Source organism: Pogoniulus pusillus, chromosome 15 (genome assembly GCF_015220805.1).
Source record: "Pogoniulus pusillus isolate bPogPus1 chromosome 15, bPogPus1.pri, whole genome shotgun sequence".
Classification (NCBI taxonomy): Eukaryota; Metazoa; Chordata; class Aves; order Piciformes; family Lybiidae; genus Pogoniulus; species Pogoniulus pusillus.
In genome coordinates, this window is record NC_087278.1 from 27,104,470 (window position 1) to 27,130,102 (window position 25,633).

At 39.7% G+C, this 25,633-nt stretch overlaps 1 protein-coding gene across 15 annotated transcripts in view; it reads right to left on the reverse strand.

Annotated features, from left to right (window-relative positions):
• The window catches only part of SOX5 (SRY-box transcription factor 5), a 371,094-nt gene that overhangs the window by 254,208 nt on the left and 91,253 nt on the right, over positions 1-25,633 (reverse strand). For 12 of the 15 annotated variants that reach the window (XM_064155975.1, XM_064155969.1, XM_064155972.1 and 9 more), the window contains one exon: positions 17,297-17,528. In XM_064155975.1, the coding sequence (XP_064012045.1) occupies positions 17,297-17,527 (231 nt within the window). In that variant the 5' untranslated portion in view covers position 17,528. The remainder of the gene's footprint in view (positions 1-17,296; positions 17,529-25,633) is intronic. The other 3 variants (XM_064155981.1, XM_064155980.1, XM_064155979.1) reach the window with 1 other exon arrangement.

Genomic DNA, 25,633 nt, shown 5'->3' on the forward strand with positions numbered 1-25,633 from the left:
GACCTAGCAACATCCTTGAACTCTTTCTGGGATACCTCCCCCTTTTTCCCAAACACAATACACTCTTTTTTTTCTTTAGCTCCTTCAGAAGCTCCTTGCCCACCCAGTCTGGCTGTCTCCCTCATCGGCTCATCTTCCAGGACAATGGGATGGCCTGTTCCTGCGCCTTCAAGAGTTCTCTGTGGCTATCTCTGTGCTGGGCTGGCCAGCTTCACCTGGCCTCCTAACTGCTTATAAAAAATTACAGCAAAAATTAGTCCTTTGGACACATATGCTTGCAGATTTCAAAGCACTTCATAACACCGATTTGCAATAATTTGTCCTAAGGTCATGTGGGCCTTGATCCAAAGCCTATTAAAGACAAAGCAGTCTTTATATGGACTTCAAAGAGCTTTGGACTGGACCCACAATGAATCACTGCACAGTAAACAGAAAAATCCGAAACAGAAGACCTGGTCTAAGGAAGAGAGGTCATTCTTTCCTTCATCACCTCAGTTTACTGAAAAAGACAGGAAGACAAGATGTATTCTTCCCACTGTCCTGCATCACAGTACCAGTCCAGTGAAAGGGCTGTGCTCCTTTGCTGGCTGAGCTGTATTTCCAGTACCATTACTTAATTCTGAAAATTCTCTGACACAGCCTAGCACACGTTTTGGTACTATCTTTATCACCTTGACCCTCAGTAACACCAGCATGAGAGCTGCTCAATGAAGTACCACTGGAGAGAGCTATGTCAGTCTATGCCAGCTGAGGATGGCACCAGAAGGGGCAGGCAGTATGCTCACTCCTGAATAACAGTAAATTGAGGATTAGATACAACAACAAAGAGTTAAAATGTGTAGACCAGAGAAGATTGCTTAATCCTAGTTTACTGAAAGGACATGTCATTTTTAGAAAGTTGTCCAAACAAGTGTCTTAATATTCTACACCAAAGTGGCTATTAATCAAACAACAAAGGCCCAATTAACACATAGCTGTTGTCACCTTGATGTTAAAAGCCTCTCCCTTCCCCCTTTCTTTCTTTCTTTTTGTCTTTAATGTTACAACCTAACCCAAAAATGCCTCAGGGCCCTACAGGGGAAAAAAAAAGACAAGACAGCAAGAGGGAGGGGGAGAGGGAGAGAAAGTGGGGAGGGGAGAAAGAGAGAGAAAGAGTCTTAAATACCATCTCTCCTCTAGGCAGCAATTTCCACAGATGAAGAGGTCACCACTGTTTAACAGTGTGCTGCCACGTTAATTTAGTATGACAAGATAAAGCAGTAATCTCTGCTCGAAGAGGCTGTAAACCGCCTGCTATCCAGGGACATGCTCGAGTCGATTTGCACTGTATATCACTTTATACAATTGCCGTGACAAAGCCCCCCGAGTTCCCTCATGTAAATCTCTCTCTCTCTCCCTCTCAACTTCCCTGCCAGTCAGACAGCATCGCATCTGCAGTAAGCTATGCAAACTTCATGTCTTACGCATGCCAACAGACCCCAAAGCTCACCCCCCCCCGCCCCCCCTGCCCAAGAGAAGATGTTTAGGACTTTGATAATCCATTGATCCCACTTCCATATCGGCTTGTATTTTTCAATCTGTCGTGTTAAGTTGTCAGAGAGGGCGATTAAACCGATGTTTCATGTTCTGAGATTTGCGTTCCTGGGAATGATAGTTTTCAAAGCCTTTCTTGCGAGGTTCTGCTTAAAGATTATCCCTAAGAAAGCTGATGTGAATATTATTACTGGCATAAACCTGGTAATAAAACCATAAAGTGTTTTAGGTAAAGACATTTTAGAGATATTCCGGGTTATAAACATAAGAGTTTAAAGCTGGATAGAATTTGGAGCGCTTTAAAAAGAAAAAAAAAAAAGCGCCCTGTCAGGCTGTGGAGTTTTCTCAGCACGAAGCAAAACAACATATGCAAAAGGGAAAAGGGAGCTCACATGTCTGTGTCAAATAAATAACCTTACAGAATCAGGGAGGAGAGCAGAGAACACTGACCTGTGTAGCTAGACAGGAACGAAGACAGAGCAGGTGTGCAAGGGCTCAGGATACTCGCTCAAACAAAATGCAGCGACAACTCCATTGAGCCAGCAGCTACGAAAGATGCCTGTCTCCAGCAGTCCCCACAGCTGAAAATACAGTCTTCTTGTTGGGGAAATGGGGGAAAGTTGTTGCAATATGTTACAACTCTCAGATGCCATACTGCAGCTCTAGAACTTGTCAGTTTTAGATTATGTCTCCTCTCTATTTCATGTTTAATTTGTGCCATTTTCCTATGGCCTACAGGCACAATACGAGTCGCAGCACACAATATACCAAGTACAATGCCAACACATGAAACTGTGCACGTGTATACATATCTGCTGTCTGGATTAAAAAGACGAGGACATGAAGAGAATTCAAACAAGCATGGCAGACAGGTTTCTACAGATTACCACGTTGTTAAGTCTATCTCCTGAGCCCATGCAGGTCATTTGGACATGCCAGTACTGCTACAAAAATGACCAAACAAGGCTAAATCAATCTTTCAGACACACACTGTGTTCTCCTTAATTAATTAAATGTAATAACATAATTTGACATTCACTGTCACCTATAGTAAGAACAAGGAATGCTTTATTAAGCACCTAAGTTTCTAGTAATAAGTGAGAAGTAATTCCCTACATTTTAAAAGGGAGAAACTACTGGAACCAACACCATTTTTCAATACTGAGAGAATCTTCTCAAAATAGCCTTTTTAAAGGCGTGTTGGATTGCTTCTGTTCTCCAATTCATGTTGCTAACCAACACATTTCAAACTGTACATGTACGTGTAAAATTTGTTATTTGAACTTAACATTTCTGGCTGAATATACAACAAAAGGCTCACTTGTAAGGGAAATCCCAATAAATATCATCAGCGCTGATTAAAAAAGAAGTCAGCTAGAATATTCACACATAAAACAAACAAGCAAACATGGTTACTTCTAGGAAAACATGAGAGAATATTTATACAGCAACGTGTGCTATTTTCTTAACACCATCACGTATCATGAATGGGATTACTCTCACCTAATTTAAGCCCCAAATTAGATGTCTAGTCTAAACCAGCCTTCGAGATTCCTTCTGTAGTCAACAGACAAGCATTTTCAGGGAGTAATTAATCTTTCTTGTCTCAGATGCTTATTTTAAGATTTTTAGATGCTTATTTTAAGATTTTTCCATAAACTGTGAAGAGAGCCCAGCTACCTAACTTTCCTGTGCCTAAAGTTTGGTGAACTGGAGCCCAGTCTCACTGTATGGCACTCAAGAACCTACATGAGTTTGGAACCACTAACAGACCACAGACTAGCACGGAAGAAAGACACATATAATCTGCCTTCATTTCATAGAATCATTAATGTTGGAAAAGACCTTCAAGATCATCAAGTCTAATTTATACAGTAGTACAATGGGACAGACAAGTGAAGTGAATTGCCAGTGATAAATCAACATCTGGGAAGCTGGGACCACAGCCTAATTTCATCCAGCAAACTGAAAACTTGCCATTTTTGTTAATATTTGAGGAATTACAAGTACGGAGTCCAACAACTGTTTGCTGCATTTCACAGAGCAAAATAAAGATACAAGTCCTAGATGTAAAAGTAACATTTCAAATTAGTTTCTCCACATGGAAAAACTAGTGATTTCACCGTGGCCTTGTGTCAATACTGAAGCTATGGTCTCTGCCCAAAAGCTAAGTTTACACTGGCCACAAGCAAACAGGAAAAATACATAATCTACCACATCTGTATTCTTTGCAGAACTGAATCACACTATTTTCAATTTTGAAAACTGTTCTCCAATAACATTTATCAAATTGGTTTTAAAATAACTTAAACAAGTCCTATACATGTAAATATTATGAGTGATCAATCTGGTTTTCCTCAGACTCCACAGGCATCGAGACAATACTAACTTCAGAATTTAAAAGAGGAAAAAAAGTATCTTCAGCTTTTATAGTTATAAAGGAAAATACCATCAGTTAGATGCAGGACGCAAACTCAATCAAGCTGAGTGAGACTGGAAAACCACTGGATTGACTCTAGTGGAGGGCTACAGAGATGACTGGGGCTGGGACCACCTCACAAGGGAAGGCTGAAAGACCTGAGGCTTTTTAGCCTGAAGAGTAGACTGAGGAGGGATCTTAATCAATGTTTATACATATCTACAGAGCAGTGTCAAGAGTACAAGGCCAGACTCTTATCATTGCTGCCTAGTGATATAACACTGGGCAATGGGCACAAACTAAAACACAAGAAGTTCTACCTAAACCCAAGGAGAAACTTCTTTACCTTAAGAACTGGAACAGGCTGCTCAGAAAGATTGAGGAGTCCCTTCTTCTGGAGACATTCAGAACCTGTGTGGACACTTCCCTCTGCTATGTGACCTGCTTTATCAGGACATCCCTTCCAACGCCTACTGGTCTGTGATTCTGTGAGTGTTTGGTGCTCTGAGATACACAATGATTTCTATTACCAACAAAGCTAAGCACTAAATAGCAAATAATTATTTACAAAAAAGCTAATTCTCCATCCAGGCAATCAACTCTAGTTTACTCAAGGCTTTTTTAGTTGAAGTTATCTAACTGAAGAGTTAGAAACTATGGGGATCAACAGCTGTTCTTATCATCCCAAACTCCGGTTGTAACCTACGAAGAAAAGTAGCACCTCTAGGGTGTGATTTTCCTGACCTACTTAGAAGCTATGTTAGGACAAAAGGAATCATGCTCTGCTTTTGCCTCCTTACTTCCATTAACTGTGAAGTTAAACTTAAAGTGACTAGCTTACCTCTGGACATACAGGTCATAAAAACTTAGTCTGACCAGTCCTTACGTTTAAATCCTCACGTCAAAAGCGATGTTGTCGTTGACATAACATTGCACCATGTGTTAGTGACAGCCTATGCTAAATTCCTTTTTAGAGCCAAAATGCACTCTTACTGCACCAGGAGATCTATAATAAACAGAATTTTACTATTTTGACTGCTGTCATACACCAGTAGTGGTCATATATACACTAGGGATGTTCCCCAAGGATCAGTGTTGGGCCCAGTCCTGTTCAATATCTTTACTGATGATCTGGATGAGGGGATTAGGTCCAGCATCAGCAAGTTTGCAGATGACACCAAGCTAGGAGCAGGTGTTGATCTGTTGGAAGGTAGGAGAGCCCTGCAGAGGGACCTGGACAGGCTGGATGCGTGGGCAGAGGCCAAGGGGATGAGATTGAACAAGGCCAAGTGCAGGGTTCTACAGTCTGCCCACAACAACCCCAAGCAGTGCTACAGGCTGGGGACAGAGTGTCTGGAGAGCAGGCAGGAAGAAAGGGACCTGGGGATACTGGCAGATAGTAGGCTGAAGATGAGCCAGCAGTGTGCCCAGGTGGGCAAGGGAGAGCCAATGGCATCCTGGCCTGGCTCAGGAACAGTGTGGCCAGTAGGACAAGGGAGGTTATTCTTCCCCTGTACTCAGCACTGGTCAGGCCACACCTTGAGTGCTGTGTCCAGTTCTGGGCTCTTCAAATCAAGAGAGATGTTGAGATACTGGAATGTGTTCAGAGAAGGGCGACGAAGCTGGTGAGGGGCCTGGCATACAGCCCTGTGAGGAGAGGCTGAGGGATCTGTGGGTGTTTAGCCTGCAGAAGAGGAGGCTCAGGGCAGACCTCATTGCTGTCAACAACTACCTGAAGGGAGGCTGTAGCCAGGTGGGGGTTGGTCTCTTCTGCCAGGCAACCAGCAACAGAACAAGGGGATGTAGTCTCAAGTTGTGCTGGGGTAGGTATAGGCTGGATGTTAGGAGGAAGTTCATCAGAGAGAGTGATTTGCCTTTGGAATGGGCTGCTCAGGGAGGTGGTGGAGTTGCTGTCCCTAGGGGTGTTGAAGAAAAGCCTGGATGAGGCACTTAGTGCCATGGTCTAGTTGACTGGCTAGGGCTGGGTGCTCAGTTGGACTGGATGATCTTGGAGGTCTCTTCCAACCTAGTTGATTTTATGAGTCTATGAAAAAGCCCCATAGATATAACTGAGAAGTGTACAAGAAGCTATCTCTCTCCTAAGCTCTGCATTCAGTGCTCAGTAAGCCACCTTCTATGATTTACTAGCAGCCTTGGACAACCAGCAGGGTCTCAGTTGACTGGAGGTTAGCAAATGTGATACCCATATACAAGAAGGACTGGAAGGAGGGTCCAGGGAACTACAGGCCTGAGAATCAGCCTCAGCCAGCACGGGTTCACAAAAGGCTGGTCCTTCTTAACTGATCTGACCTCCATCTATGTCAAAGTGGCCTGCTTCATGGGTGTGGGAAAAGCTGTACAGGTTGTTTACCTTGATTTAGTAAAGCTTTTGACACTTTTTTCCATAGCATTCTCCTGTACAGTCTGTCTGCTCATGGCTTGGATGGGCATATTCTTTGCTGGCTGGTCTAGCCCAAAGAATGGTGGTGAACGGAGTTAAACCCAGCTAGCAGCTGGTCACAAGCAGTGTTCTCCAGGACTCAGCACTGGGGTCTGATCTTTTTATTATCTTAGGAATGATCTGGATGGGTGGATGAAGTGAACCCTCAGGAAGTTTGCAGATGGCATCAAGTTAGGCAGATGTGCTACTCATTTGAAGGTAGTGAAGCTCTATAGAGAGATCTGGATAGTTTCGATTGATGGGTCAAGGCCAGTGGTATGAGGTTCAACACGGCCAAGTGCTGTGCCCCATGCCTGTGTCACAGCAAGCCCTAGTAATGCTACAGGAGAAAGGCTGGAAAATTCCCTGGTGAAGGAAGAAGGACCTGGGAGTATTGGTCAAGAGCCAGCAAAGTACCTAGGTGGCCACATCCTGAACTGTATCAGAAATAAAGTGGTCAGAAGGACCAGGAAAGTAATTGTGCCCCTGTACTCAGCATTGGTGAGGCTGCACCTTGAATACTGGATTCTATTTTGAGCCCCTCACTACAAGGAAGACATAGAGGTCCTGGAGCAGGTCCAAATAAGGGCAAGGAAACTGGTGGAGGGTCGAGAGTACAGGCCTTATGAGGAGCAGTTGTGGGAACTGGGATTCTTAAGCTTGAAGTGGAGACATTATCACTCTGTAGAACTACCACAGAGAGACACCACAGGTGTCAGCCTGCTCAGCCCAGTAACAAGAGACAGGATAAAAGGAAATGGCCTTAAGTTGTGCCAGGGTAGGTTTAGGTTGCATACTAGGAAAGGTTTCTTCACTGGAAAAGGCTGACCATGGAAATGCTGGTGTCATCATGGAGAGCTTTAAAAAACATGTATATGCGGTGTTGAGTGACATGGTTTAGTGGTCGTCAGGGTAGCACTGGGTTAACAGTGGACCTGATGATCCTGAAGGTCTCTTCCAACCAAAACAATTCTATGATTGGTATAAATGTTGTTTTCTGGAGACACAGATCCTAGGCAGCTAGATGTTAGCCTCAGCAAGCGCTACTGCCTCTGAACACAGATCTAAACCAGAGTTGTAATCCCCTGATTACAGCTGCAGCAGTTTACACTGAAAAGAAAGAGAAAAAAGGGAAATTTCACAGTTTTGGAGATGGAACACACACTTCAAATTCATCTGAAATTCAACATAGAGAAAGGTCTGAACCATGTGTATTTTGTACTATTTTGCCTAGCAATACCAGTAAGCAATGTAAGCTTCCCTAGCTGACGTGACTCAGTGTACAGGTACACAAACAATGTACCACAGTAATTCAGACTTGAGATGCCAGAAGGACTTTAACTTTTGCTATAATATTTCTTATTTTGTGTCATCAAACTCCAATCTTACAAAAAGCTATGTGCAGAAGGAGTTATAGTTGGTGACCTCTCCTTCCCTCTCTCTTGCTACTATAAGCATTAGGTTCCAATCAACCAGATTATTGTGCAGGAACAGGGTCATAAGCTAAGCATTCTGAGGCAGGAATGTTTCTTTTTTCTGTCTCTATAAAAATAAATCATGCTCTGGGTACAATATAAATAAAGATAATAACAGTCTGATGTTAGGTTTTATTGGTCTACATTTTGAACATTCTATATAATTTGCCTGTTGCATGTACAAACTACAGAAAGTTAACCTTTATAGCCCTTTTATTCATTTGGGTGGATTCAGTTTTAAAAGCATTAAAAAAAAAAAAAGGATGCTGAAGCAGACTATTTCCACACACAATGACAGTCCAGTCCTGCTTACATTGCTCTGGCAAATACCATCCTTAAACTGAGCACCAACTGCACTCAGTTGCATTTACTCACTTATCTACTGGTGCTAAATCCACAGGATTCATCAAATCTACTTTCCCTTCAAAAAGAGAAAAAATGCCTTATCTGGTCACACAACTGTGCCTACACCGGAAAAAGAAACAAAGAGCAGCGTTCAATAGAGCTTGGCCAGCCTCACTTCCAAATTATTCAGACAAGCTTGCTACTTCAGACAAAAAGGCCTGGGTTTACTTAAGAAAGTTTGCTTCCTTCATTTAATTGTCTTGAAACACTTTGGAACACAAGTTGGCTCCGAAACATTGCAGTGTTTCTATCTTCTCTAGGGAGGTTTCTGCACATGCCTTAAGAGTAAACCCACCTATGTCAAATGCTGATATTTTCAGCAAACAAACATATACTGAAATTACTGAAATCTCTACCCTGTTTTATTACAGGTTCTTCTCTAGCCATGCATCTCTAGAAAAAATTAGTAATACTCTTTCTTACAGTGAAGATATTTCACTGATTAACTCAAGACAAAAGGAAAGTAGTTAGCTCCATGAAAGTAAAAAACATGAGTAGGTGACATGACAGTAAATGCTAGCAACTGCCTGAAGCCACATCTTCATTACTACTCCAACCAACATTACTCCCAGTAAACCTGCAAAAGCATTGGCAATGGCAAGAAAAAATAGTGAAAGCAATCTAGCCTTGGCACAGCCTAATCCAAGTTAAATTTGTGAAACCTGAGCAGTCTTAAAGAGAAAATACACAAAGGAGATTTTCACTGAGCCATTAAAATTATAGAAAAGGAAGAAATGCTTCAAATTGCTGCTGCAGTGGGTAACATTCTAACTTTGGACACCAGCATTTGATAGTCAGAGAAATAAAACATAGTAAAATGTGACTATGAGTACTGAGTGTAGCAGAAGATTCTGGCATCTCTAGGAGTTGGAGCAGATTATCAAGAGATTCTTTGCAATGCTGAAATTTAAGAAACTGTGACCAATACTTCACAATGCATTTCAGTTTTGGTATATCCATGCTGAAAGCAGAGCTACATACCAAGAAATGACTATTCTCTACTTTACTGACCTTCTGTCCAAGCAGAAGCACAATACTTTCTTTTACTGTGCCACATTTTCATATGAGCTATTTATTAAAAGCCTTTAGAATGAACTAAAAAAATAAAAATTACCAAGTTAAAAAATAGGACTATAAGCAGAGGAAGGAAATTCCAGAGGACAACTACAATCAGACAGAAAGTTATGAGCAATAGTGTTCTTGTATAGCCAGAAATATGGAAAAAGACTTTCTCACCTGCAGTGAAAAGAAGGGGGAGAAAGCCATACCAGCTGCTTGGAGGAAGCAAGGTGGATATGAGAAATGCATGCAGCAGACAGAAAGCACTCACAGCAAATGTTCTAAAACGAACTGGCAATTAGAGAAGTAAAAATATGTCAAGGTGGGGAGCAAAAGTAGAATTTTGCACTGCGTAAGGTGCAAAGCATAATCAGCTTAGATTCCCACATGCCTTGCTCTAAGGCATTTGTCAGATATGAGTAGGAAAGTCACAGGCTGTTTTCAGAGTTGTTACACTGCCAGCCCAAGGCCACAAACTTAACCAGTGCAGAAGTTTGGCCAAAGGAGATAAAATCATGTCTTGAAAGAGAAAGCATAAAAACTGGACTCAATTTCTGATGTCCTCTCTTTGCAGAACCATGGAGAACTGGTTGTTTAATTGGCAGCTTCTCTAAAGCAAAGGTTCGCTACCAACAAAGAAAAGGCAGCCTTCCAGAATTAATTTGGGCTGAGTGCCATAGGCAATGCATCTGGACTGGAGAAACTATATGAAGTTCACAGCTACCATTATGAGTTGCAGCAGGCTGGAGGTACTGTAGATCCTACCCAGGTTATGTCACAGCTAGGAACTGACTGCTGAAAGTAAAAGCTTTATCAAGAATAGTAACAGTCAAATGTAGGCTCTACATCATTGCTATTAAATAATTTTGCAGTCCTCAAAGGGCTTTCTCCATACCCTAGCCTTCATCTTTCTCAGCACTCCTGAAATTGGTAGGTTCAAAACTTTGTTCCAAATCTGTAGTCTTCCCTGCCTCCTTCACTCTTCTTCCTGAAGTCACCATTGTCCCACTCCTCTGGATGCAGTGTACTGCTCCAGGCACAATGCTACATGTCCAAGTCGTGAAAGATTCCCATACCACTAGGCTGACCTAGCAGAGGTGATGCAGTGCACTATTTCTGGTAAAGATGTAGCATCCTCAGTGAGATTGTCTATCAGATGTCAGTAAATGTGTGTAATCCCACACTGAGCTACTTCATGAAGGCAGTCTGGATTGAGGTGCTAACTTGGAATTAAACAACTGTGTCTACTGTGGAGGTCATAGGTCCTATTACTTTGCTTAGAAAGATGATCAACTTTGTGTTTTGATTTTTTTTTCCTTTTCATTGCAAGAGGGACCATCCAGTTCAACTGTTCATACAGACTGTGAGGTTTATGGTTTTTACAAATCTTTTTTTTTCCTGTGGAATTTTTCAGCTATTCATTTGAAATAAATTTTATTAAGTATTTATGCAAGAAGCTTAAATGAAGATATTTTTCAATATTAAGTCAATGAATTGATTTTTAGGCATATAATCATTTGCAAACAATGGATACATACAATTCCCTGCACTTCTATAAAACAAAGGTGTTTACTTTTCTGTTGATTTTCTGCTTAGCTGCATTCAAATGAATCCATTAAAAACGTGCCTGCTTCACAGTAAGATGATCTTCAGCAAAAACAAACAACTGCTGTTTCCACTTCTCTTCATGGCCTTTAAAAACTACAGTCATCTGCACCCTGTATTTCAGGCAATTTATAAATGATAAGTCTGGTCTCGATTTGTTAATTTATTGTTTTAAATGTAGTTATAACCCTCCTGCTTGAGAAAAAAAGAAATGTTTTCCTACTTCATCACATATTTATTGTCACCTGACCAACCTTTGGACCTTTTCGAGTCAGGTCAAAACACTAAGGGGTCATCTCAAGCTTCAGCCAGTCCTTCTGCCCATTGACTTCAGTCAGAATGCTCCATTATCCAGTCCGGCTCTTCCCAACCACAAAAAAGCAAAACTCACTGTATTAAAGCAGTGGAAGAACAAACCAAGGGAACTTCCATAAGTAGTACACTGCTCCTAAAAACTGCACTATGACTTTCATCCCTGCCTCACCTGAGAGTTCAAGGGTTGTTTTTTTTTTCATTTACTTGCCCTATTATAGTACCCATGCAACTAGTTGCCAGGAATTGCTGAATACTGTAAGCATCACTTACATTCTTAGATGGAACAGGATAGGAGAGCTGAGAAAACACAGACCATGACAAGGAAGACAAGTAGGTTATAGTAACCTAAATGGAAGATACTTTGTCAGACAGATATTAGAGTCATCAAAATTTTTACTGGCTCCATTACAATTGACTCTCAAGGTCTGCAAAGACTTTTCCAGAGTCTAGACTAAATGATGCAGTAGGCAACTTCTACAGATGGGTACTGGCTGATTCTCCTTTATTTGTTCCCTTTCCTAATGGCTTGCACAGTCACTCTCTGAAATGGTGCAAGTGTAAAGATTGAAAAGATCAAACTCTGATACAAGCCTGAAATTATATCTCTGGAAATTGCTTTCATGTGCTACTTTTGTGATTACATTTATAATGCAGTGTTTGCAACAACGCGATTTCAATCATCTTATAAATATCAATTTGCCATTAAGAGAGGAAGGAGAAAACATTAAAAAAAAGACAAATGCAAAGTTACCACTGTTTCTGCTTTGTTTTAATTGAACTAGTCTTGCTCAGATAAGCCTGTCTACCTCTTACAAAAACAACAGTTTATAGTTTAAACTGTGAAATTGTGTGAGTGTGTGTGTTGTAATTATAGTGCCTGCTAACAATTTCATACTGCCACACTGCACATATGGCTTCCAAGCTAGCTAGCTTTAGCTGAATCTTTGTGAATCTATTCTCTGTGCTATTAAACTGAGCACATTCCGCATCGTTCAAAAGTAATTACACTTTTGTCTAGAGTGTAGGAGACTGCTCTCCCCAAACAATGAAATTCTCATTATTAGAGCTGGCACAATAACGGCACTGGTGTTCACAACACTGTGCATTGTACCATCACAATAACTTATCCTAAGCTTGATGCACAAAGGTACACTGGAAATTAAAATTTCTCTAAAACCATTGTGGCATTTTTTTTAATAGGCATTCTTTAGCTCAGCATAATTAGAGTCCTATTTGACTTTTAAAAAGCTATATGCATTCAGATTTCCATTCTCTTTGCAACTTCTGAATAGTAGCTAAGTGCTTGAGCTGCATGTTGTTCTGGTCCAACACTATTCACATGGTGATGACCTGAGACCAACAGGTGATGTGCAGGCCAGGATGCATGTGGTAAGAGAATTCAAATGCAGCAGTACAAAACCTTTTATTTTGGACAAGTAGAGAAAAAGCATGATGTATGGGTAAGCTCTTTGACCAGTAATACTTTTATTCTTAATATGAACAAAATTTCTTAGTATTATTCTCAAGTTACAGAGCAGTAACTTTATTAACCACAGAAATGTAACATTTTTTAGTGTGAAGCAATAAAGTTACTTAACAGTACACTGTAATATTCCTATCAACTTAAAGCACTGCTGAAAATTAATTCTAAATCCCACCGAAAGTGCAGGACAAATGTGGGCTAGCAGTAAAGTCATGCAGCTTGGAATAACTGGACTGTGGCAAAATTACACCTTATCAGTTTAAGCTTTTGGTCATAACTTCCTTTTTTTTTTTTTCACTCCTGTCCAGTATTTGATTGCTATTCTACTGTGAAGAATGGTCAAATTTGACCACAGTGTATCATGCCAGTGCTACACTTCAATCAGTGCTTTTACCCTTGACATCTCTTCTTTTCAGAAAGTAGCACGCAGACACTGCTAGTGATATGGGGAGTCCTGAGATGTGGCAAAGACAACAGGTTACGACAGACAAATAGAAATAAAAAGCCCACAACTTGTAATTTAGGTGAGCTAACAACTATCTGTGCCAACCAAATCCTGTAGCCTTAAGAGGTCTCTTAAAAAAGCTATTGAGTGATACATTAATCCTCCAGTATTTCTCCACCAAACTTACAGCCTGCTAGGAATGTCCTAAGGGAAGCCTTGGAAATATTCTATGTCAAGTAATTAGTCTTTGATTTTCTACCAAGCCCTTGGTTTAAGTCTGCTAAGTTATTGTTTATCTTCTTATCAGTGGAAAAGCTTTCCCACTTAGATTAAGTATCTAGTTTCTTCTATCAAGAGGAAGACAGTTTGGGATAGAGTTGCACCTGCCCTTTAGAGAATCACAGAATGATTGAGGGTGGAAAGGACCTCAGCGGGTCATTTGGTCCAACTCCTCTAGAGTCAGCTGCCCAGGACAACGTTCAGACCATTCCAAGTATCTCCAAGGAAGGAGACTCCACTGTCTCTTGGAGCAGTCTGTTCCTATGTTCAGTCACCCTACAGCAAAGTGTCCTGATGTTCACGTAGAGCCTCCTGTGATTCAGATTGTGCCTAACTTTTCTTAGGCCACAGTTCCAACATTCTCAGAAATACCCTGTTCACTTGATTGGGAAACAGAGTTTGAACTTTCTGCCAGTTTTGGCTAGGTTTGAAGATCTCTTTCTAGGGATTCTGCTTTCCTTTTATAAAATATACCCAGTATTCTGAGCTGTGTTTCTAAGGTGGTAGTTGTTACAACTTGGTAAGCGTAAAATGGCAACATTACCAAAATCTAGGTTGGCCAAACTGGTGCAACCAGCCCTTTACCTTAAAGATCTTAGGATGTCCCAGCTGGCAGGACTTGTAAAAGGAAGCACAGCTGGAAGTAATCTGTGACACAGAGGGTCAATCAACAGATAGAAAAGTGAGGCCAAAAAATTGATTCTCAAGATTTAAATTGTTTTCCTAACTGTCCCTTCATGACCCAGTGCTGAGAGGCAGAGTGAGGAGACAGAGACACTGCAGTGAACAATTCAGCTATGCGACCTTCTGATGAGACAAAGCTGTGTAATCTCATACCTTTTCCAGACCCCTTGGCTGTTGCCACCTTCTGCTGAGGTTATTCCCCAGGACAAATGAGTGTTGTACATGAAGCTAGCACAGAAAGATCTCTCCGGATCTGTATCACATCTTTCTAAGAATTACACAAAGGAGTATGGTTTGGAGTGGTGCAGCACAGTCATGCACTGTGTGATTTCAAACTGGCTGCAAGACTGATCCTGTCATATTGGACAGTGAAGAGACATGTACAGGAGTACCCTGCTGACAGCTGCCAAACAAGAACTCCATAGTCACTTGCCCGATCTGTTAGTAGGTGTGGTAGCACAGGTGACAAGCCATTAGCAAGTGTGAAGCACACTGCTGGAGTTTTATCAATACAATTCTACTGGACTGCACTGTGTGGTGGTGTGTGTACACAAGCATACACCTGGATCTGCTTTCCCATAGACTATAAAACAGCACAGAAAATCAAGTCAAACAGTATAAAAATTACCTATGCAACGCTACCAAAGCAAGTAGCCTTTGGGAATTACTTCTGTAAATGCTAATCACCCAAATTGAAGTGATTTACAAGTTACCCAAGCACTAGGTTCAGTTACTCCCTTCTTGTAACTACATACCACAACAGCAGAGGGAGTGTTTATGTGTATTTTATTCATTTTACATTGATCACTTCCTTCTTTCTGGAGACACAAAGGCTACCTCCTTTCTGACCTGCCTGGATGACGATTTTTCAAGACAATCTTCACTAAAAGAGAGATGTTAACAAAATGTCACATTCACACAAAGTGGTAATTTTCTTAAATATGTATGAAGACAAAACCAAGCCAAACATGGTGCAGATAAGCTCACGGCATCTCACTACTATAACATAACTGTCTGAAACATGCAATAATTTACTATCTTGTATTATAAAGAGAAAGACCACACCATTTGCACATCACATTAAATATAGCTTTCATAGCAGAAATCACACAATCACAGAACGGTAGGGTTGGAAAGAAGGCTTCTCCAGAGATCATCTAGTTGAACCCTCCTGCTAAAGCAGGTCACCCAGACCAGGCTGCACTGGAACACATCCGGGTGCATTTTGAAAGTCTCTCTGGGCATTCTGCTCCAGTGTTCTGGCACACTCAAAGTAAAGAAGCTTCTTCTTATATTTAGGTAGAAATTCCCATCTTTTAGTTTCTGCCCACTGCCTCCTCCTGTCCTATCATCAGACACCACTGATGACACTTGTCCTTTACATATTGAGAAGATCTCAGTCTTCTTTCCAGGCTAAAGAGCTCCAGGTCTCTCAGCCTCTTCTTGTGAGAGTTATCTCCAGTATCCTAATTATCTTTTGACCTCTGTTAAGACTCTTTCCAGCAGCTCCCTGTCTCTCCTGAACTGGGGAGCCAGAACGGAACACAGTCACACTAGAGCGTAAGTTATATTTATTGGTCTTAAAAACTATAAATGAATAAAGTTAAAGTTAAGTGTTTCTGTGAGGTGTAGTTAAAATACTCTTGTGGGGCTCCTCAGAAGTTAGCAAGTTTTTATTTCATTAGGTTCTGATTCTACACCACTGATGTCATCAGAAGTTTATCTATTTACTTAAATGTTGTCAGGAACAACCCGTTGTCTTCAACACACTCTTAAAATAGGCCAAAATCCAGCAAAGCTCTACAGCAGCTACATGCCCTAACATCCCACTGGATGGAACCTGAATTACATCTCCATAAACTGTATAACAGATGACAAGTGAACAAGGTAGAAAAAAAATAATGTTGTGTGCTCCTTTAAGTAATTCTCTCTTCATTTAAAGTTACAATATCACAAAGTAAAATTAAATATTCCAAACCACTGTTTGAACTTAAGCATTCAACCAAAAAGGAAGAAAAGCGGATGGGGATCAATGAATTGTTCTGTCTTGGAGAGCAGTTGCAGTCGATATGCACTGACTTGGTCCTATGAGAAATAATAATCCCTAAGGCTTTTTACTTAGGGCTTGTTACATATGCATAATGAGCTGTAAGGGCTTAAATACCACTGTGGAGCTGATGCAGGCTTTTGCAAGAACACACTATCACCTATTTTGCAATGCCTTATTAAAAGCCTTCAAATATGCAGGTCCATTCATTATCTTCACTTAAAGTGAAATTGTTAGTGCCTTTGTCAAAATGGGGAACTATCAGAAAAGTTGCAGTCAATTTGTACACAGACAAGAGCTGTCTGTGTATGTGCGCGTGTTCACAAAAGACAGCTTTGTCGAGGTACCCAAAAACTGCCGTTTCAATGCTTTTCCCTGCACCTTTCAGCTCTTACAGAAATGTATCACAGTACTCTGGAAGAAGGGCCCAAATGCATCATGTTGTAAGAGTGACACTACGATATTAGTGAGGAACACAGCTTTACTTTTTCCTCTTTTTGTTCATCAGCTTTTAGATGAAGCCAGTAGGCTGCTAAACATAACAAATGAGTGCACAGTGTCATCTGGAAAAGGCACAAAAAGGTGTAAGAACAAGTAAGGCGGCTTTAATTCCATAAGCAAATCCAAGTTTTCTTGTTGGTAATCTGTAGCATGTGAAATACACATCCAGTGCGAGATTTTAAGATATGTAAAATCCAGAGTTGCTTTTTTTTACCCTTTATACAGACTTCTGTGCCTTACTATTGCATAAACTTGGCATTAGGGTGATATTTCAGACGCCATGCCAAATTTGACTCTCACTTACAGTGTTCCAAAACCATTTTCTGTTTGCTGAACACATGCACTCCAGATTCACATCACTGTAGGTAAAACATTTTAGCACCCCAAATGCCAGCAGGCAAAGGTGAGGAAAAGAAGAGTCTGCACTGCAGGTGATTAAGCATTTGTAGTGGAGGGTGAAAGCAGTCCAGCTAGGTCAGAGCTTTCACATTATTGTAGCATGTTCTGTACACATACTCCATAAAAGTACAGATCTGGGTGCCAAACTACTGTAGAGGCAGAATTCAAAGAATGGATGTAAGCACAATAGACTGTTAGCAAACCTACCATTGTGTTGTGCTGAGAAGTGGGAGTCCTATGGCCACAGTTCTCTTGTGTCAGCAGAGAAACTGGCTGAAATTCCTCAGAGTGAGGCTTGTTGGGAAAACTCACATGCAAGGGAAGGTGAAAGGCTGGGAGCCCGTCACTCTCCTCTTCTCCCACTTTCTGTCTGCTTGTCACCATGGCTACCTCTCCATCTGCTTCCCCATACGGAGAGGCTGGTCGCTTGGAAGACATCCTGGAAGGAACAAAAGAGGAGAAAATAATGAAACCTCCAAATAAATCCTTAATGCCGTCATTGTGTGGTTAGGGGCCATTGTAACAGAAATGCCTTTTTTGTGCTGGCAGAGAACAGGAAACCATCCAAATACCACTGCAAAGCATACACAATTGGGAACAATGGCCAAGCAGGTAGCAACAGAACAGTGGCTTGTTTGTTGTGAGAATAATACACTAATATAGCACTCTCTTCTATTCTGGCTTCTTAAACATGAAAATTCACCTAAGACTGTATAATGAAATGCAATTCCTTTACAAAAATACCCATCTGGTTTTGTATTTGCAAGAGACTGTAAGAAGATAGGATGTCTCCTGACACAAGTTATTGTCTACTTAGTTTTTAAGAAATAATCATCCACATGGATTTAACCATAACATTAAAAAATAAAGTAAAATAAAATAACTTTGGCTGTCAAGCCAAAAGTTCTGCATTTTTAAAACTTCACCCATGTGAACACCAGTGCATTACAGCACACTGCAAGCATCTTTCAGGTTCCCAGATCTGGGAGAGTTAAACAATTAAACATTTGGACATTAATAATCTAAGCTTTTTGACAACGCAAACTCAGGGCTGTACTAAAGTGAAGAAAGCTTTGCTATTAAGATACCAAATATTTCCTATTTATAGCCAGATCAGAAAAAAATAAAGATGGAAATTACATTTCCATCTCTATCTATATAAAATAAGGTTACACAATGAAGGTACATAGAACAGACATTGTAAAAAATTACACACAATCTGATTCTTTTGACTCAGTGATAACGCTGTTCTGACAGCACATGTATTTCTTCAACTTTTAGAAAGACCAAAAAAATCCTTATGTCATGGGAAAATGCAATTTTCATCCAAACCAGGCAGCACTGAGAATCTTACAGGACAATCTGAACCCAGAGCACTTCCAGCTTGGTCTTCAAAATAGAGAGGTCCAATGAAGCATTAAAATGCAGACAACTTCTGGGATTAATTACACCAATACTGTTCAAGAAAATCAGAGTATGTGCAGGGATGATATAGTGGGGCCACTCTGCTAAACAGGGGCATCTGTAATAAGGAGTGGAATGAGAAATAAGAAATCACCTTGAGATAGTCAAAAGAAGCAAAATAATTTCATAGAAAATTGGAAGTTATGAACAAGAATACTGAAGACTATTGTATGCAAAAGTTGAAAAGACGGACTGAAGCAATACTGCATCTCCTCAAAAATCTAGTATTTATGATTCTAATTACCCCATTTTGATTTTCCACTTCACAGTTAAAAGACTGCATTTCAAAAGCTCAGCAGCCTCTTGAACCATGTGTGGGGCTGCTGTGAGGTGAAGCATGTCCATACGATTTGGCATATTGAGCACAAAATGGTTTTTAGCAGCAGTCAACTGGGTCTGAAAACAAACACTGACTTTAAACAGTCCTTTGTTAGGACTTATTTTGTTTCTAATGATCTCATTTTGAGCTTTGTCTCCTAAACCCACTTAGATTACATATATATATATTTAAAAAAAGGGAAATAAGAAACCAAAACCAAACAAACACAAACACTCCCCAGACAAAAAAATCCCTACCAGAACCTATATTCAGCTGCATATCGGCTGTTCTGAACACCACCTATTGCCTGTACATAGCAAAGCAATCTGTATTTTCTATTAATGTTTGACTTAGTCCAACAGACTAACACTTCATACATCCTACCTGACTTCTGTCTTCTAGGCTTTCCCACCTACATGTCTGCAGTGAAGCATATGCATAAAGACAAAGATCACCAGATAGACTCATACTGGCAGTTTTTTACTAGTCCACTGAATTCAGCACTTTAAAGCTATGTTTGACATTCCGGATCCTAAGTTTTTCTTCTGCAGAAGCATGGAACTCCCTCCCTAAGTTAATGTGAATCATTCATATCCTGCATTGCACTGCAACAAAATACATATTAGCTATTCATTTTGAGAGTAATATTTTTTATTATTCATTTCAATGGTGCCTTAACAAAAAATTCGCATTTTCACAAAATCTCTCCTTCTGAAAACCAGTACTTAGGCAGTTGTCTCAATGTTGGCAAACAAAAGGAAAGGGACACAAAAACATTAACTATCCCACAATAATGTTCTATACTTTATTTATACTCTATAAGATGACTAAAAGTATTGTAAAGCACCTACAAAAATCTCCACTTCACTCCAACACCAAGATAGGAAGGGTGCCTTTCACTGTATTGATGTTTTGCATTACATATAAACTACTCAAACTGTGTTAAAAAGCCATACACTTGCCCAGGTTCTGTCACGCTGCTTCATGATGCAAATTTGACTATCATGTGGAAATACAGCTCTTCTGCAAACTTTGTAATGGAATATAGAGTCTCCTCAGCATTCAGTTAGCACACTGCGGATTAACATCGCCTACTGCTTGTCACTGCTCCCAGTAAGGATGTTAGAATCTTCTGCAGGGAATTTATTAAAACAGGTGAAGGTGGCAACAGAGGTGGCCATCTCCATGCACTGGCAATAACAAGTATTATTACAATTTGGATCTAAAACAAAAAAACTATGTGGTGGACTATTGACCAATCTACAGTGATACTAGAGAGGGAATCAGAAACTGTTTCCTTCCTCTGGCTGAAGGTCCAGTTTAAACTATAAGCCTATGCCCACCACAATGCTTGAAGGCTAACAAATTGCTAAAATGGCTAAGGCAGAGAAAGAGCTAATCTGCCTGAGTCTTCCAAGTGACTAGGACAGACAAACAAATTATGACATGACTCAGATGAAGACTGCAATTTGTTCTCAGGTAGCTCTGTCCAATAGTTAGGCATAACCTGGCCTTTCAGAAATCTCACCAGCCCTTTAACATCAAAGACAAAACATCAGAGTTTTGCAGAAGTTACTTGCTCCTTACAAACATCCAGGTAACTTCCACAAGACAATGAAGATTTAAATAAATAAATCCCTATCTACTTTCAGAAATGCCTTCCAAAAAGACAGTAAGATACAAGGTAAATTCATTCACAGATTGTCTTTCATTATTTCTGCAGCTTCACTGGTCTTTTTTCTCAATTTCAAATAATTCCACACCAAGTATCCTTCAATTCTCTCCTTTTCATACACCTACATTTTCCTACTGAGCTAATATTAGGTCTTAACAGATTCTGTATTGTTTATAACAGGACATCTCAAATCACTAAAGGGAAACAGCCAAATACCGAGTAACAACATTATCTGAAATTGAGCATTTTTAAACAGATCTAGGCCTGATGAAGGACAGCAATGGTCCCATCTTAGCAAAGCACTGCAAACATCCTGAACCCACCCTCATTGATAACACAACAATTTACAGCTTATATGTCTTCAAGATCTTCTCAAACTACTTTAAACTCAGGCTTTACAATGAGAAACATGTTCCCTAAAACATCAGCTTCCAGACAGAAGAAAAAAAAAACAACAAACTCTAATATATAAAACCCTCAGAAAACTAGTAATTCAGTGGTGGTACAGATTCTGAATCTAAAATAGATTCTGCTACAGAGAAAATGCAAATTCAGACCTACAAGAACTACATTTTGAACTGTACTTAATAATTTCTACTGAATATAAATAGCTGAACAGTAATTTTTTAGACAACCCACATCTGCAAAGTTCAGACACAGTGGGACACAAGCAGTACTCAGCCTACTGTAGATACACATCCAAGTTATGAAGCCTGTCTCCATAGCTGATCTTCATCAGTGGTTGAGATGAAACTAAAGATTAGTACCTGGTGAGAAATTCTGATGTGACTTTATTTCTTTTAAAAGGGTTGTTCTTTCTGTTCTTGGAAAAGCTTCTTAATATCCAGAAATTGCAGTTAAAAATATGCCTTTTGTTAAACTTTCATTAAATAAATGATTTTCCTGATAGCAAAAATGCTGGTTTGGTTGTTGTTCTGCTTTGTTTTCAGGGAAGTAAAATCTCACTCTTCTACCTTCTTATCCCAAAAATACAATTTATCTTACAATAGCTTCTCCATGCACTTCTTCACTACTCTTCAACTTCCAACGAAGTCTTTGTAGGCTTGGACTGATATCCTATGTCTATTGATCAGCATAGCTAGACTTGCCCACTGAGGAAAGGAAGAGCTACGCTGTATCCACATGAATTGTTCCCTCATGCCCACCTACAACTATTGGCTCCATCCAAATAATTTCAGGCTACTAAATAACTTTTTGTTTGTTTGTTCTCCCCATTTTAGTTCAGCACTTCACAGAAGTGATCTGTCCACAGCTTTCATTTTTAATTATTACTCTTTTTAAAAAGAATGACATTTAAGAGTCCCCACTACATTTCCATTTGTTCATCGATTTTTGTTTCATACACCATTTTATATCCTAAATAAATATAAAATGATATCCAGTATTTAAGGAGATAGTGCCCTCTAGAATACAACCAGCATCCATCCCAATTTGATGGCTCATGCCATAAAATGTCATAAATTTTATGTCATAAAATTCTAATCTTTTTACATTAAGCAAAATACCTCAGAAACATTTCAGCTACCCACAAAGGCTTCGGGAAAAATGGCTTAACCACGTCTTCAAAAGTGACAAACACAGATGTGTCAGGAGGAAAAGATATGAGGCCATAAATCTTAACTTGTTGGGAGTTAATTAAGGGATTCATCAATCATTGCACAGCTCACCCCATACATATACAGACAAAATCCCATCAGCTGCCACAACCCACAGCAATCTACAGGTTAAAAACTCCCAAAGTCTCTGTATTCTGACTATTTATAAATGACTTTGTATAATCTAGCATTAAAACCTGTAATTATAAAACAGCATTAAAACAGGCCTGGATAATTATAGTTGGTACACTTTTTAAAGAAATAAAAAGCTTTTCCATTCAAACACAGGCTTTGCCTTTTTGACAGCTCCAAGTCCACAGGATGCAGGGGGATGATTTAAGTTGTATGTCAAAATTTTGACTGTGCAAGATTTTCTTTTTTCCCCTTACCAAGAGAGGCATTGTTGTTTTCTCACCATAACTAGGCGTGACAGCGCCTGACTGGAATTGCATAGCCAGTTTCTGAATCGGCATGAAAATCTTCACCTCTTGAGTTTCTCTGGCAGCTATAAACCAAGTCTTTCTCATGGGTAGAGTTTAAATTACTCAGACTCATACATCACGAGACAGGCACAGAACTGCATTCTAAAGAGACATAAAAGGGCACGACAAACAGGTCTGATCCTCCAGTGTGAAGGTTCATTCCAGCTACCAACAGTATCAGGAATTTACTAGCTAACACAGCCTGACTCCAAACCAAATACTCTATGCTAAACTGGTCCCAGGAACTTCAGTGGGATTCATTCTGACTCTCTTCCTAATCTGCAGGGATATTTCCCTCTAATAATTGAGGTACGTGCCAGAAAATTTTCAGACTCTGCTTTTCCACAGGAAATATTTCACTAGAGAGAGCAGCAAAATTACGTACATCTAATGTGTAAGTACACACACACATACAGATGCATCAGCACAGCCTTCTCCAAAATACCAGCAACCCATCTGCCTCATCTCTGATCACATTTAGGACTAATAAAATGGTTTGTATTCCCAGGTTAATTAAGTGTTGATCTCTCTACAGATAGTACAAGCAAAAGGCACTAGTTAATACTAATGACTGTCTCCGTTCCATTTTGCTCCCAAATTCATTCATTATTTATGTACACTGAGTAACTAGTACCTTCAAAAAGCCCCAGCTCTGTTCATTTTGACAAGACTACTTGTGTAATAAGGTATTACTCAACATGAGTAAGGGTGGCAGACTCCTACACTCAGTCCCACTGGGAACTGCAAGCCCGACTTGTTTCTACACATACCACTAAAAACAGACTTCACTTGGCAATATCTTTGAGTCATTCACAGCCTGGTTTGGAAATCTCTACTGAAGTAATTCTACATTAAAAAAAAACAACAAAAAAACAAAAAAAAAACCCAAACACTTCTATTCTGCTAATCAATTAAAAATGTGCATGAAACACACTCTCACCTGCCAATCACACTGAGATGGGATAATCTGCTAATTATTACTTTCTAGGATCATATCAATCAGCCATCCTTTAAAATGTGTATATGCTATAAATAATTGTATTACTCAAAATGGGGTTTAGTGAACAAGTCACTTTTGTTAAAACAAACCAAGACTGCTATGGCATAACCTGTGTAACGTTTCTGCGCAGTTGTCTATTACCATAGCTGCCACAAGTAATTTCCACTTCACCCAACTCACTTTCTCCCTTTTGCTTTCCACATTTCCTCCCTGTCATTATGCAAAGGTTTTCATTGACAATTTGAACCAGGTTACTGGGAAATATTCTTTGTGCATGACTTAAGTTGTTTAGTGAAATATTCTAGCCTGAAACAAATCAACCCAAACAGAACTTCTAAGGTGATGAAGGAACTCTCATCTATTACTGCAAAAAACATTACCTATTTTTTTTGTAGACTGAGACTTTGTACTCTTGTCCCTATTGACAAGCAGGCACACATTCAAAATCAGTTCTAGCACAAGAAGCTGTATCCTGGTTTTGGATGGTACCTGTCAACTTCAAAAGCCTTTTTGTTTTTCACTAGTCGGTGCGTCAACTAAGAGACAAAAATGTAATAGCATGTTTAAAAACACAGAAGCAACGGGACTAGATGTTACTTCCAAAAGGTATGTTTCTAAAAGACAAAAACCTGGGTTTTTTTGAGAACTCAAAACTGGAAGAGTCATCTCCTAAAAATGTGGTTACACTACAAGCAACATACAACAGCAATGGTGGCATGTCAAAGACGATGAGCATCTATCAACACAAACTCTGACACAGCAGGATGCAGTCATTGTTGATGTTTCAAGTAAACTGAGCCTGATCACTGGCTTCTTTCATGCAAAAGACTCTGCTTGGATGATTTTGAATTAAATCCACAAGCTCATTTATTTTCCAGTGCATCCTCAAATTAACTCTAGCTTCTCCCCACTCCCTGTCTTTCAGAAACGTACCTCCCTCCACTCTTCAGCTCCTCATATTTAATATTTTGTTTTGTTTTTGTTATCATTATTATTTTACATCTGTCCACATGTCACAGCAGAAACAGCAGGATTTCTTTTATTTTCATGTAAAGTTTTAGGAACTGCACGCTGCTGAAGGAACTATCACAATTACAATGACATTAGGTAATCATCACTCTTCTGCCTGCTAAACTACAAAAAGGAATCTAGTCAAATAATTAGAGATTTCAGGTCTTGAAATTTCACTGTGCAAACTAATACTTGGAAATGACAGAAAAGAAGTCAGTCAGTCTCCAGACGCTGAGTGGGAGAGCTATGCTGCATGCAACAAGGAATCCATACATCACACACAGACGTGCACACCTAATTTCCATTGACATTGAGTGAAATGAAGGTAAAGAGTTGAAAAAGCTTTAAAATTATAACAATTATGAACGACTTCTTGCAAAGAAATTTGAGGAAGCATGGATTCGTGCTGAGACGTGAACTAATATTAAAACTTCTGTGATTTAGAGAGTTTATTCTTGGTCATTCGTAGTCTTTGTCTAATCAAGCTGACATAAACTTTTCTTCAAGCATTATTAAATTACTTTCAGTAGAATCAACATTGATAATAAGAATTCTCTCCCAAAAGATGCCCAAATTTCAGTACAAGAAGTCATTCTTTTGATTGAGATGGTAAAATATGACGCAGCTTTTCACACTCTTTCATTGTGCCATTGCTTTAGTCAGAGTGCCAAAGAAACAGCTATCAAGCTTCAAGCCCCTTCTCCTTTCGCTTTCCTCACGTTTCAAACTATATCTTAATTTTTAAATATTTTTTTAACAAACAATCATGTTTCCTCACCTGAGTTCGTGTATAATCACAGAGTGCACATCACAAGAGTTGCTGTATAATCACAAACAAACCAGAAACAAGAGAATTGGAAAAAAAGCCCTTTTTACCCCCTACTCTGAGTTCTACTAGTAAATTCAGAATAGTGAGTTCATATTTCATGTACATTTGTTTCTTATAAATGTGTATGTAATTGCAATTTGGAAATAAT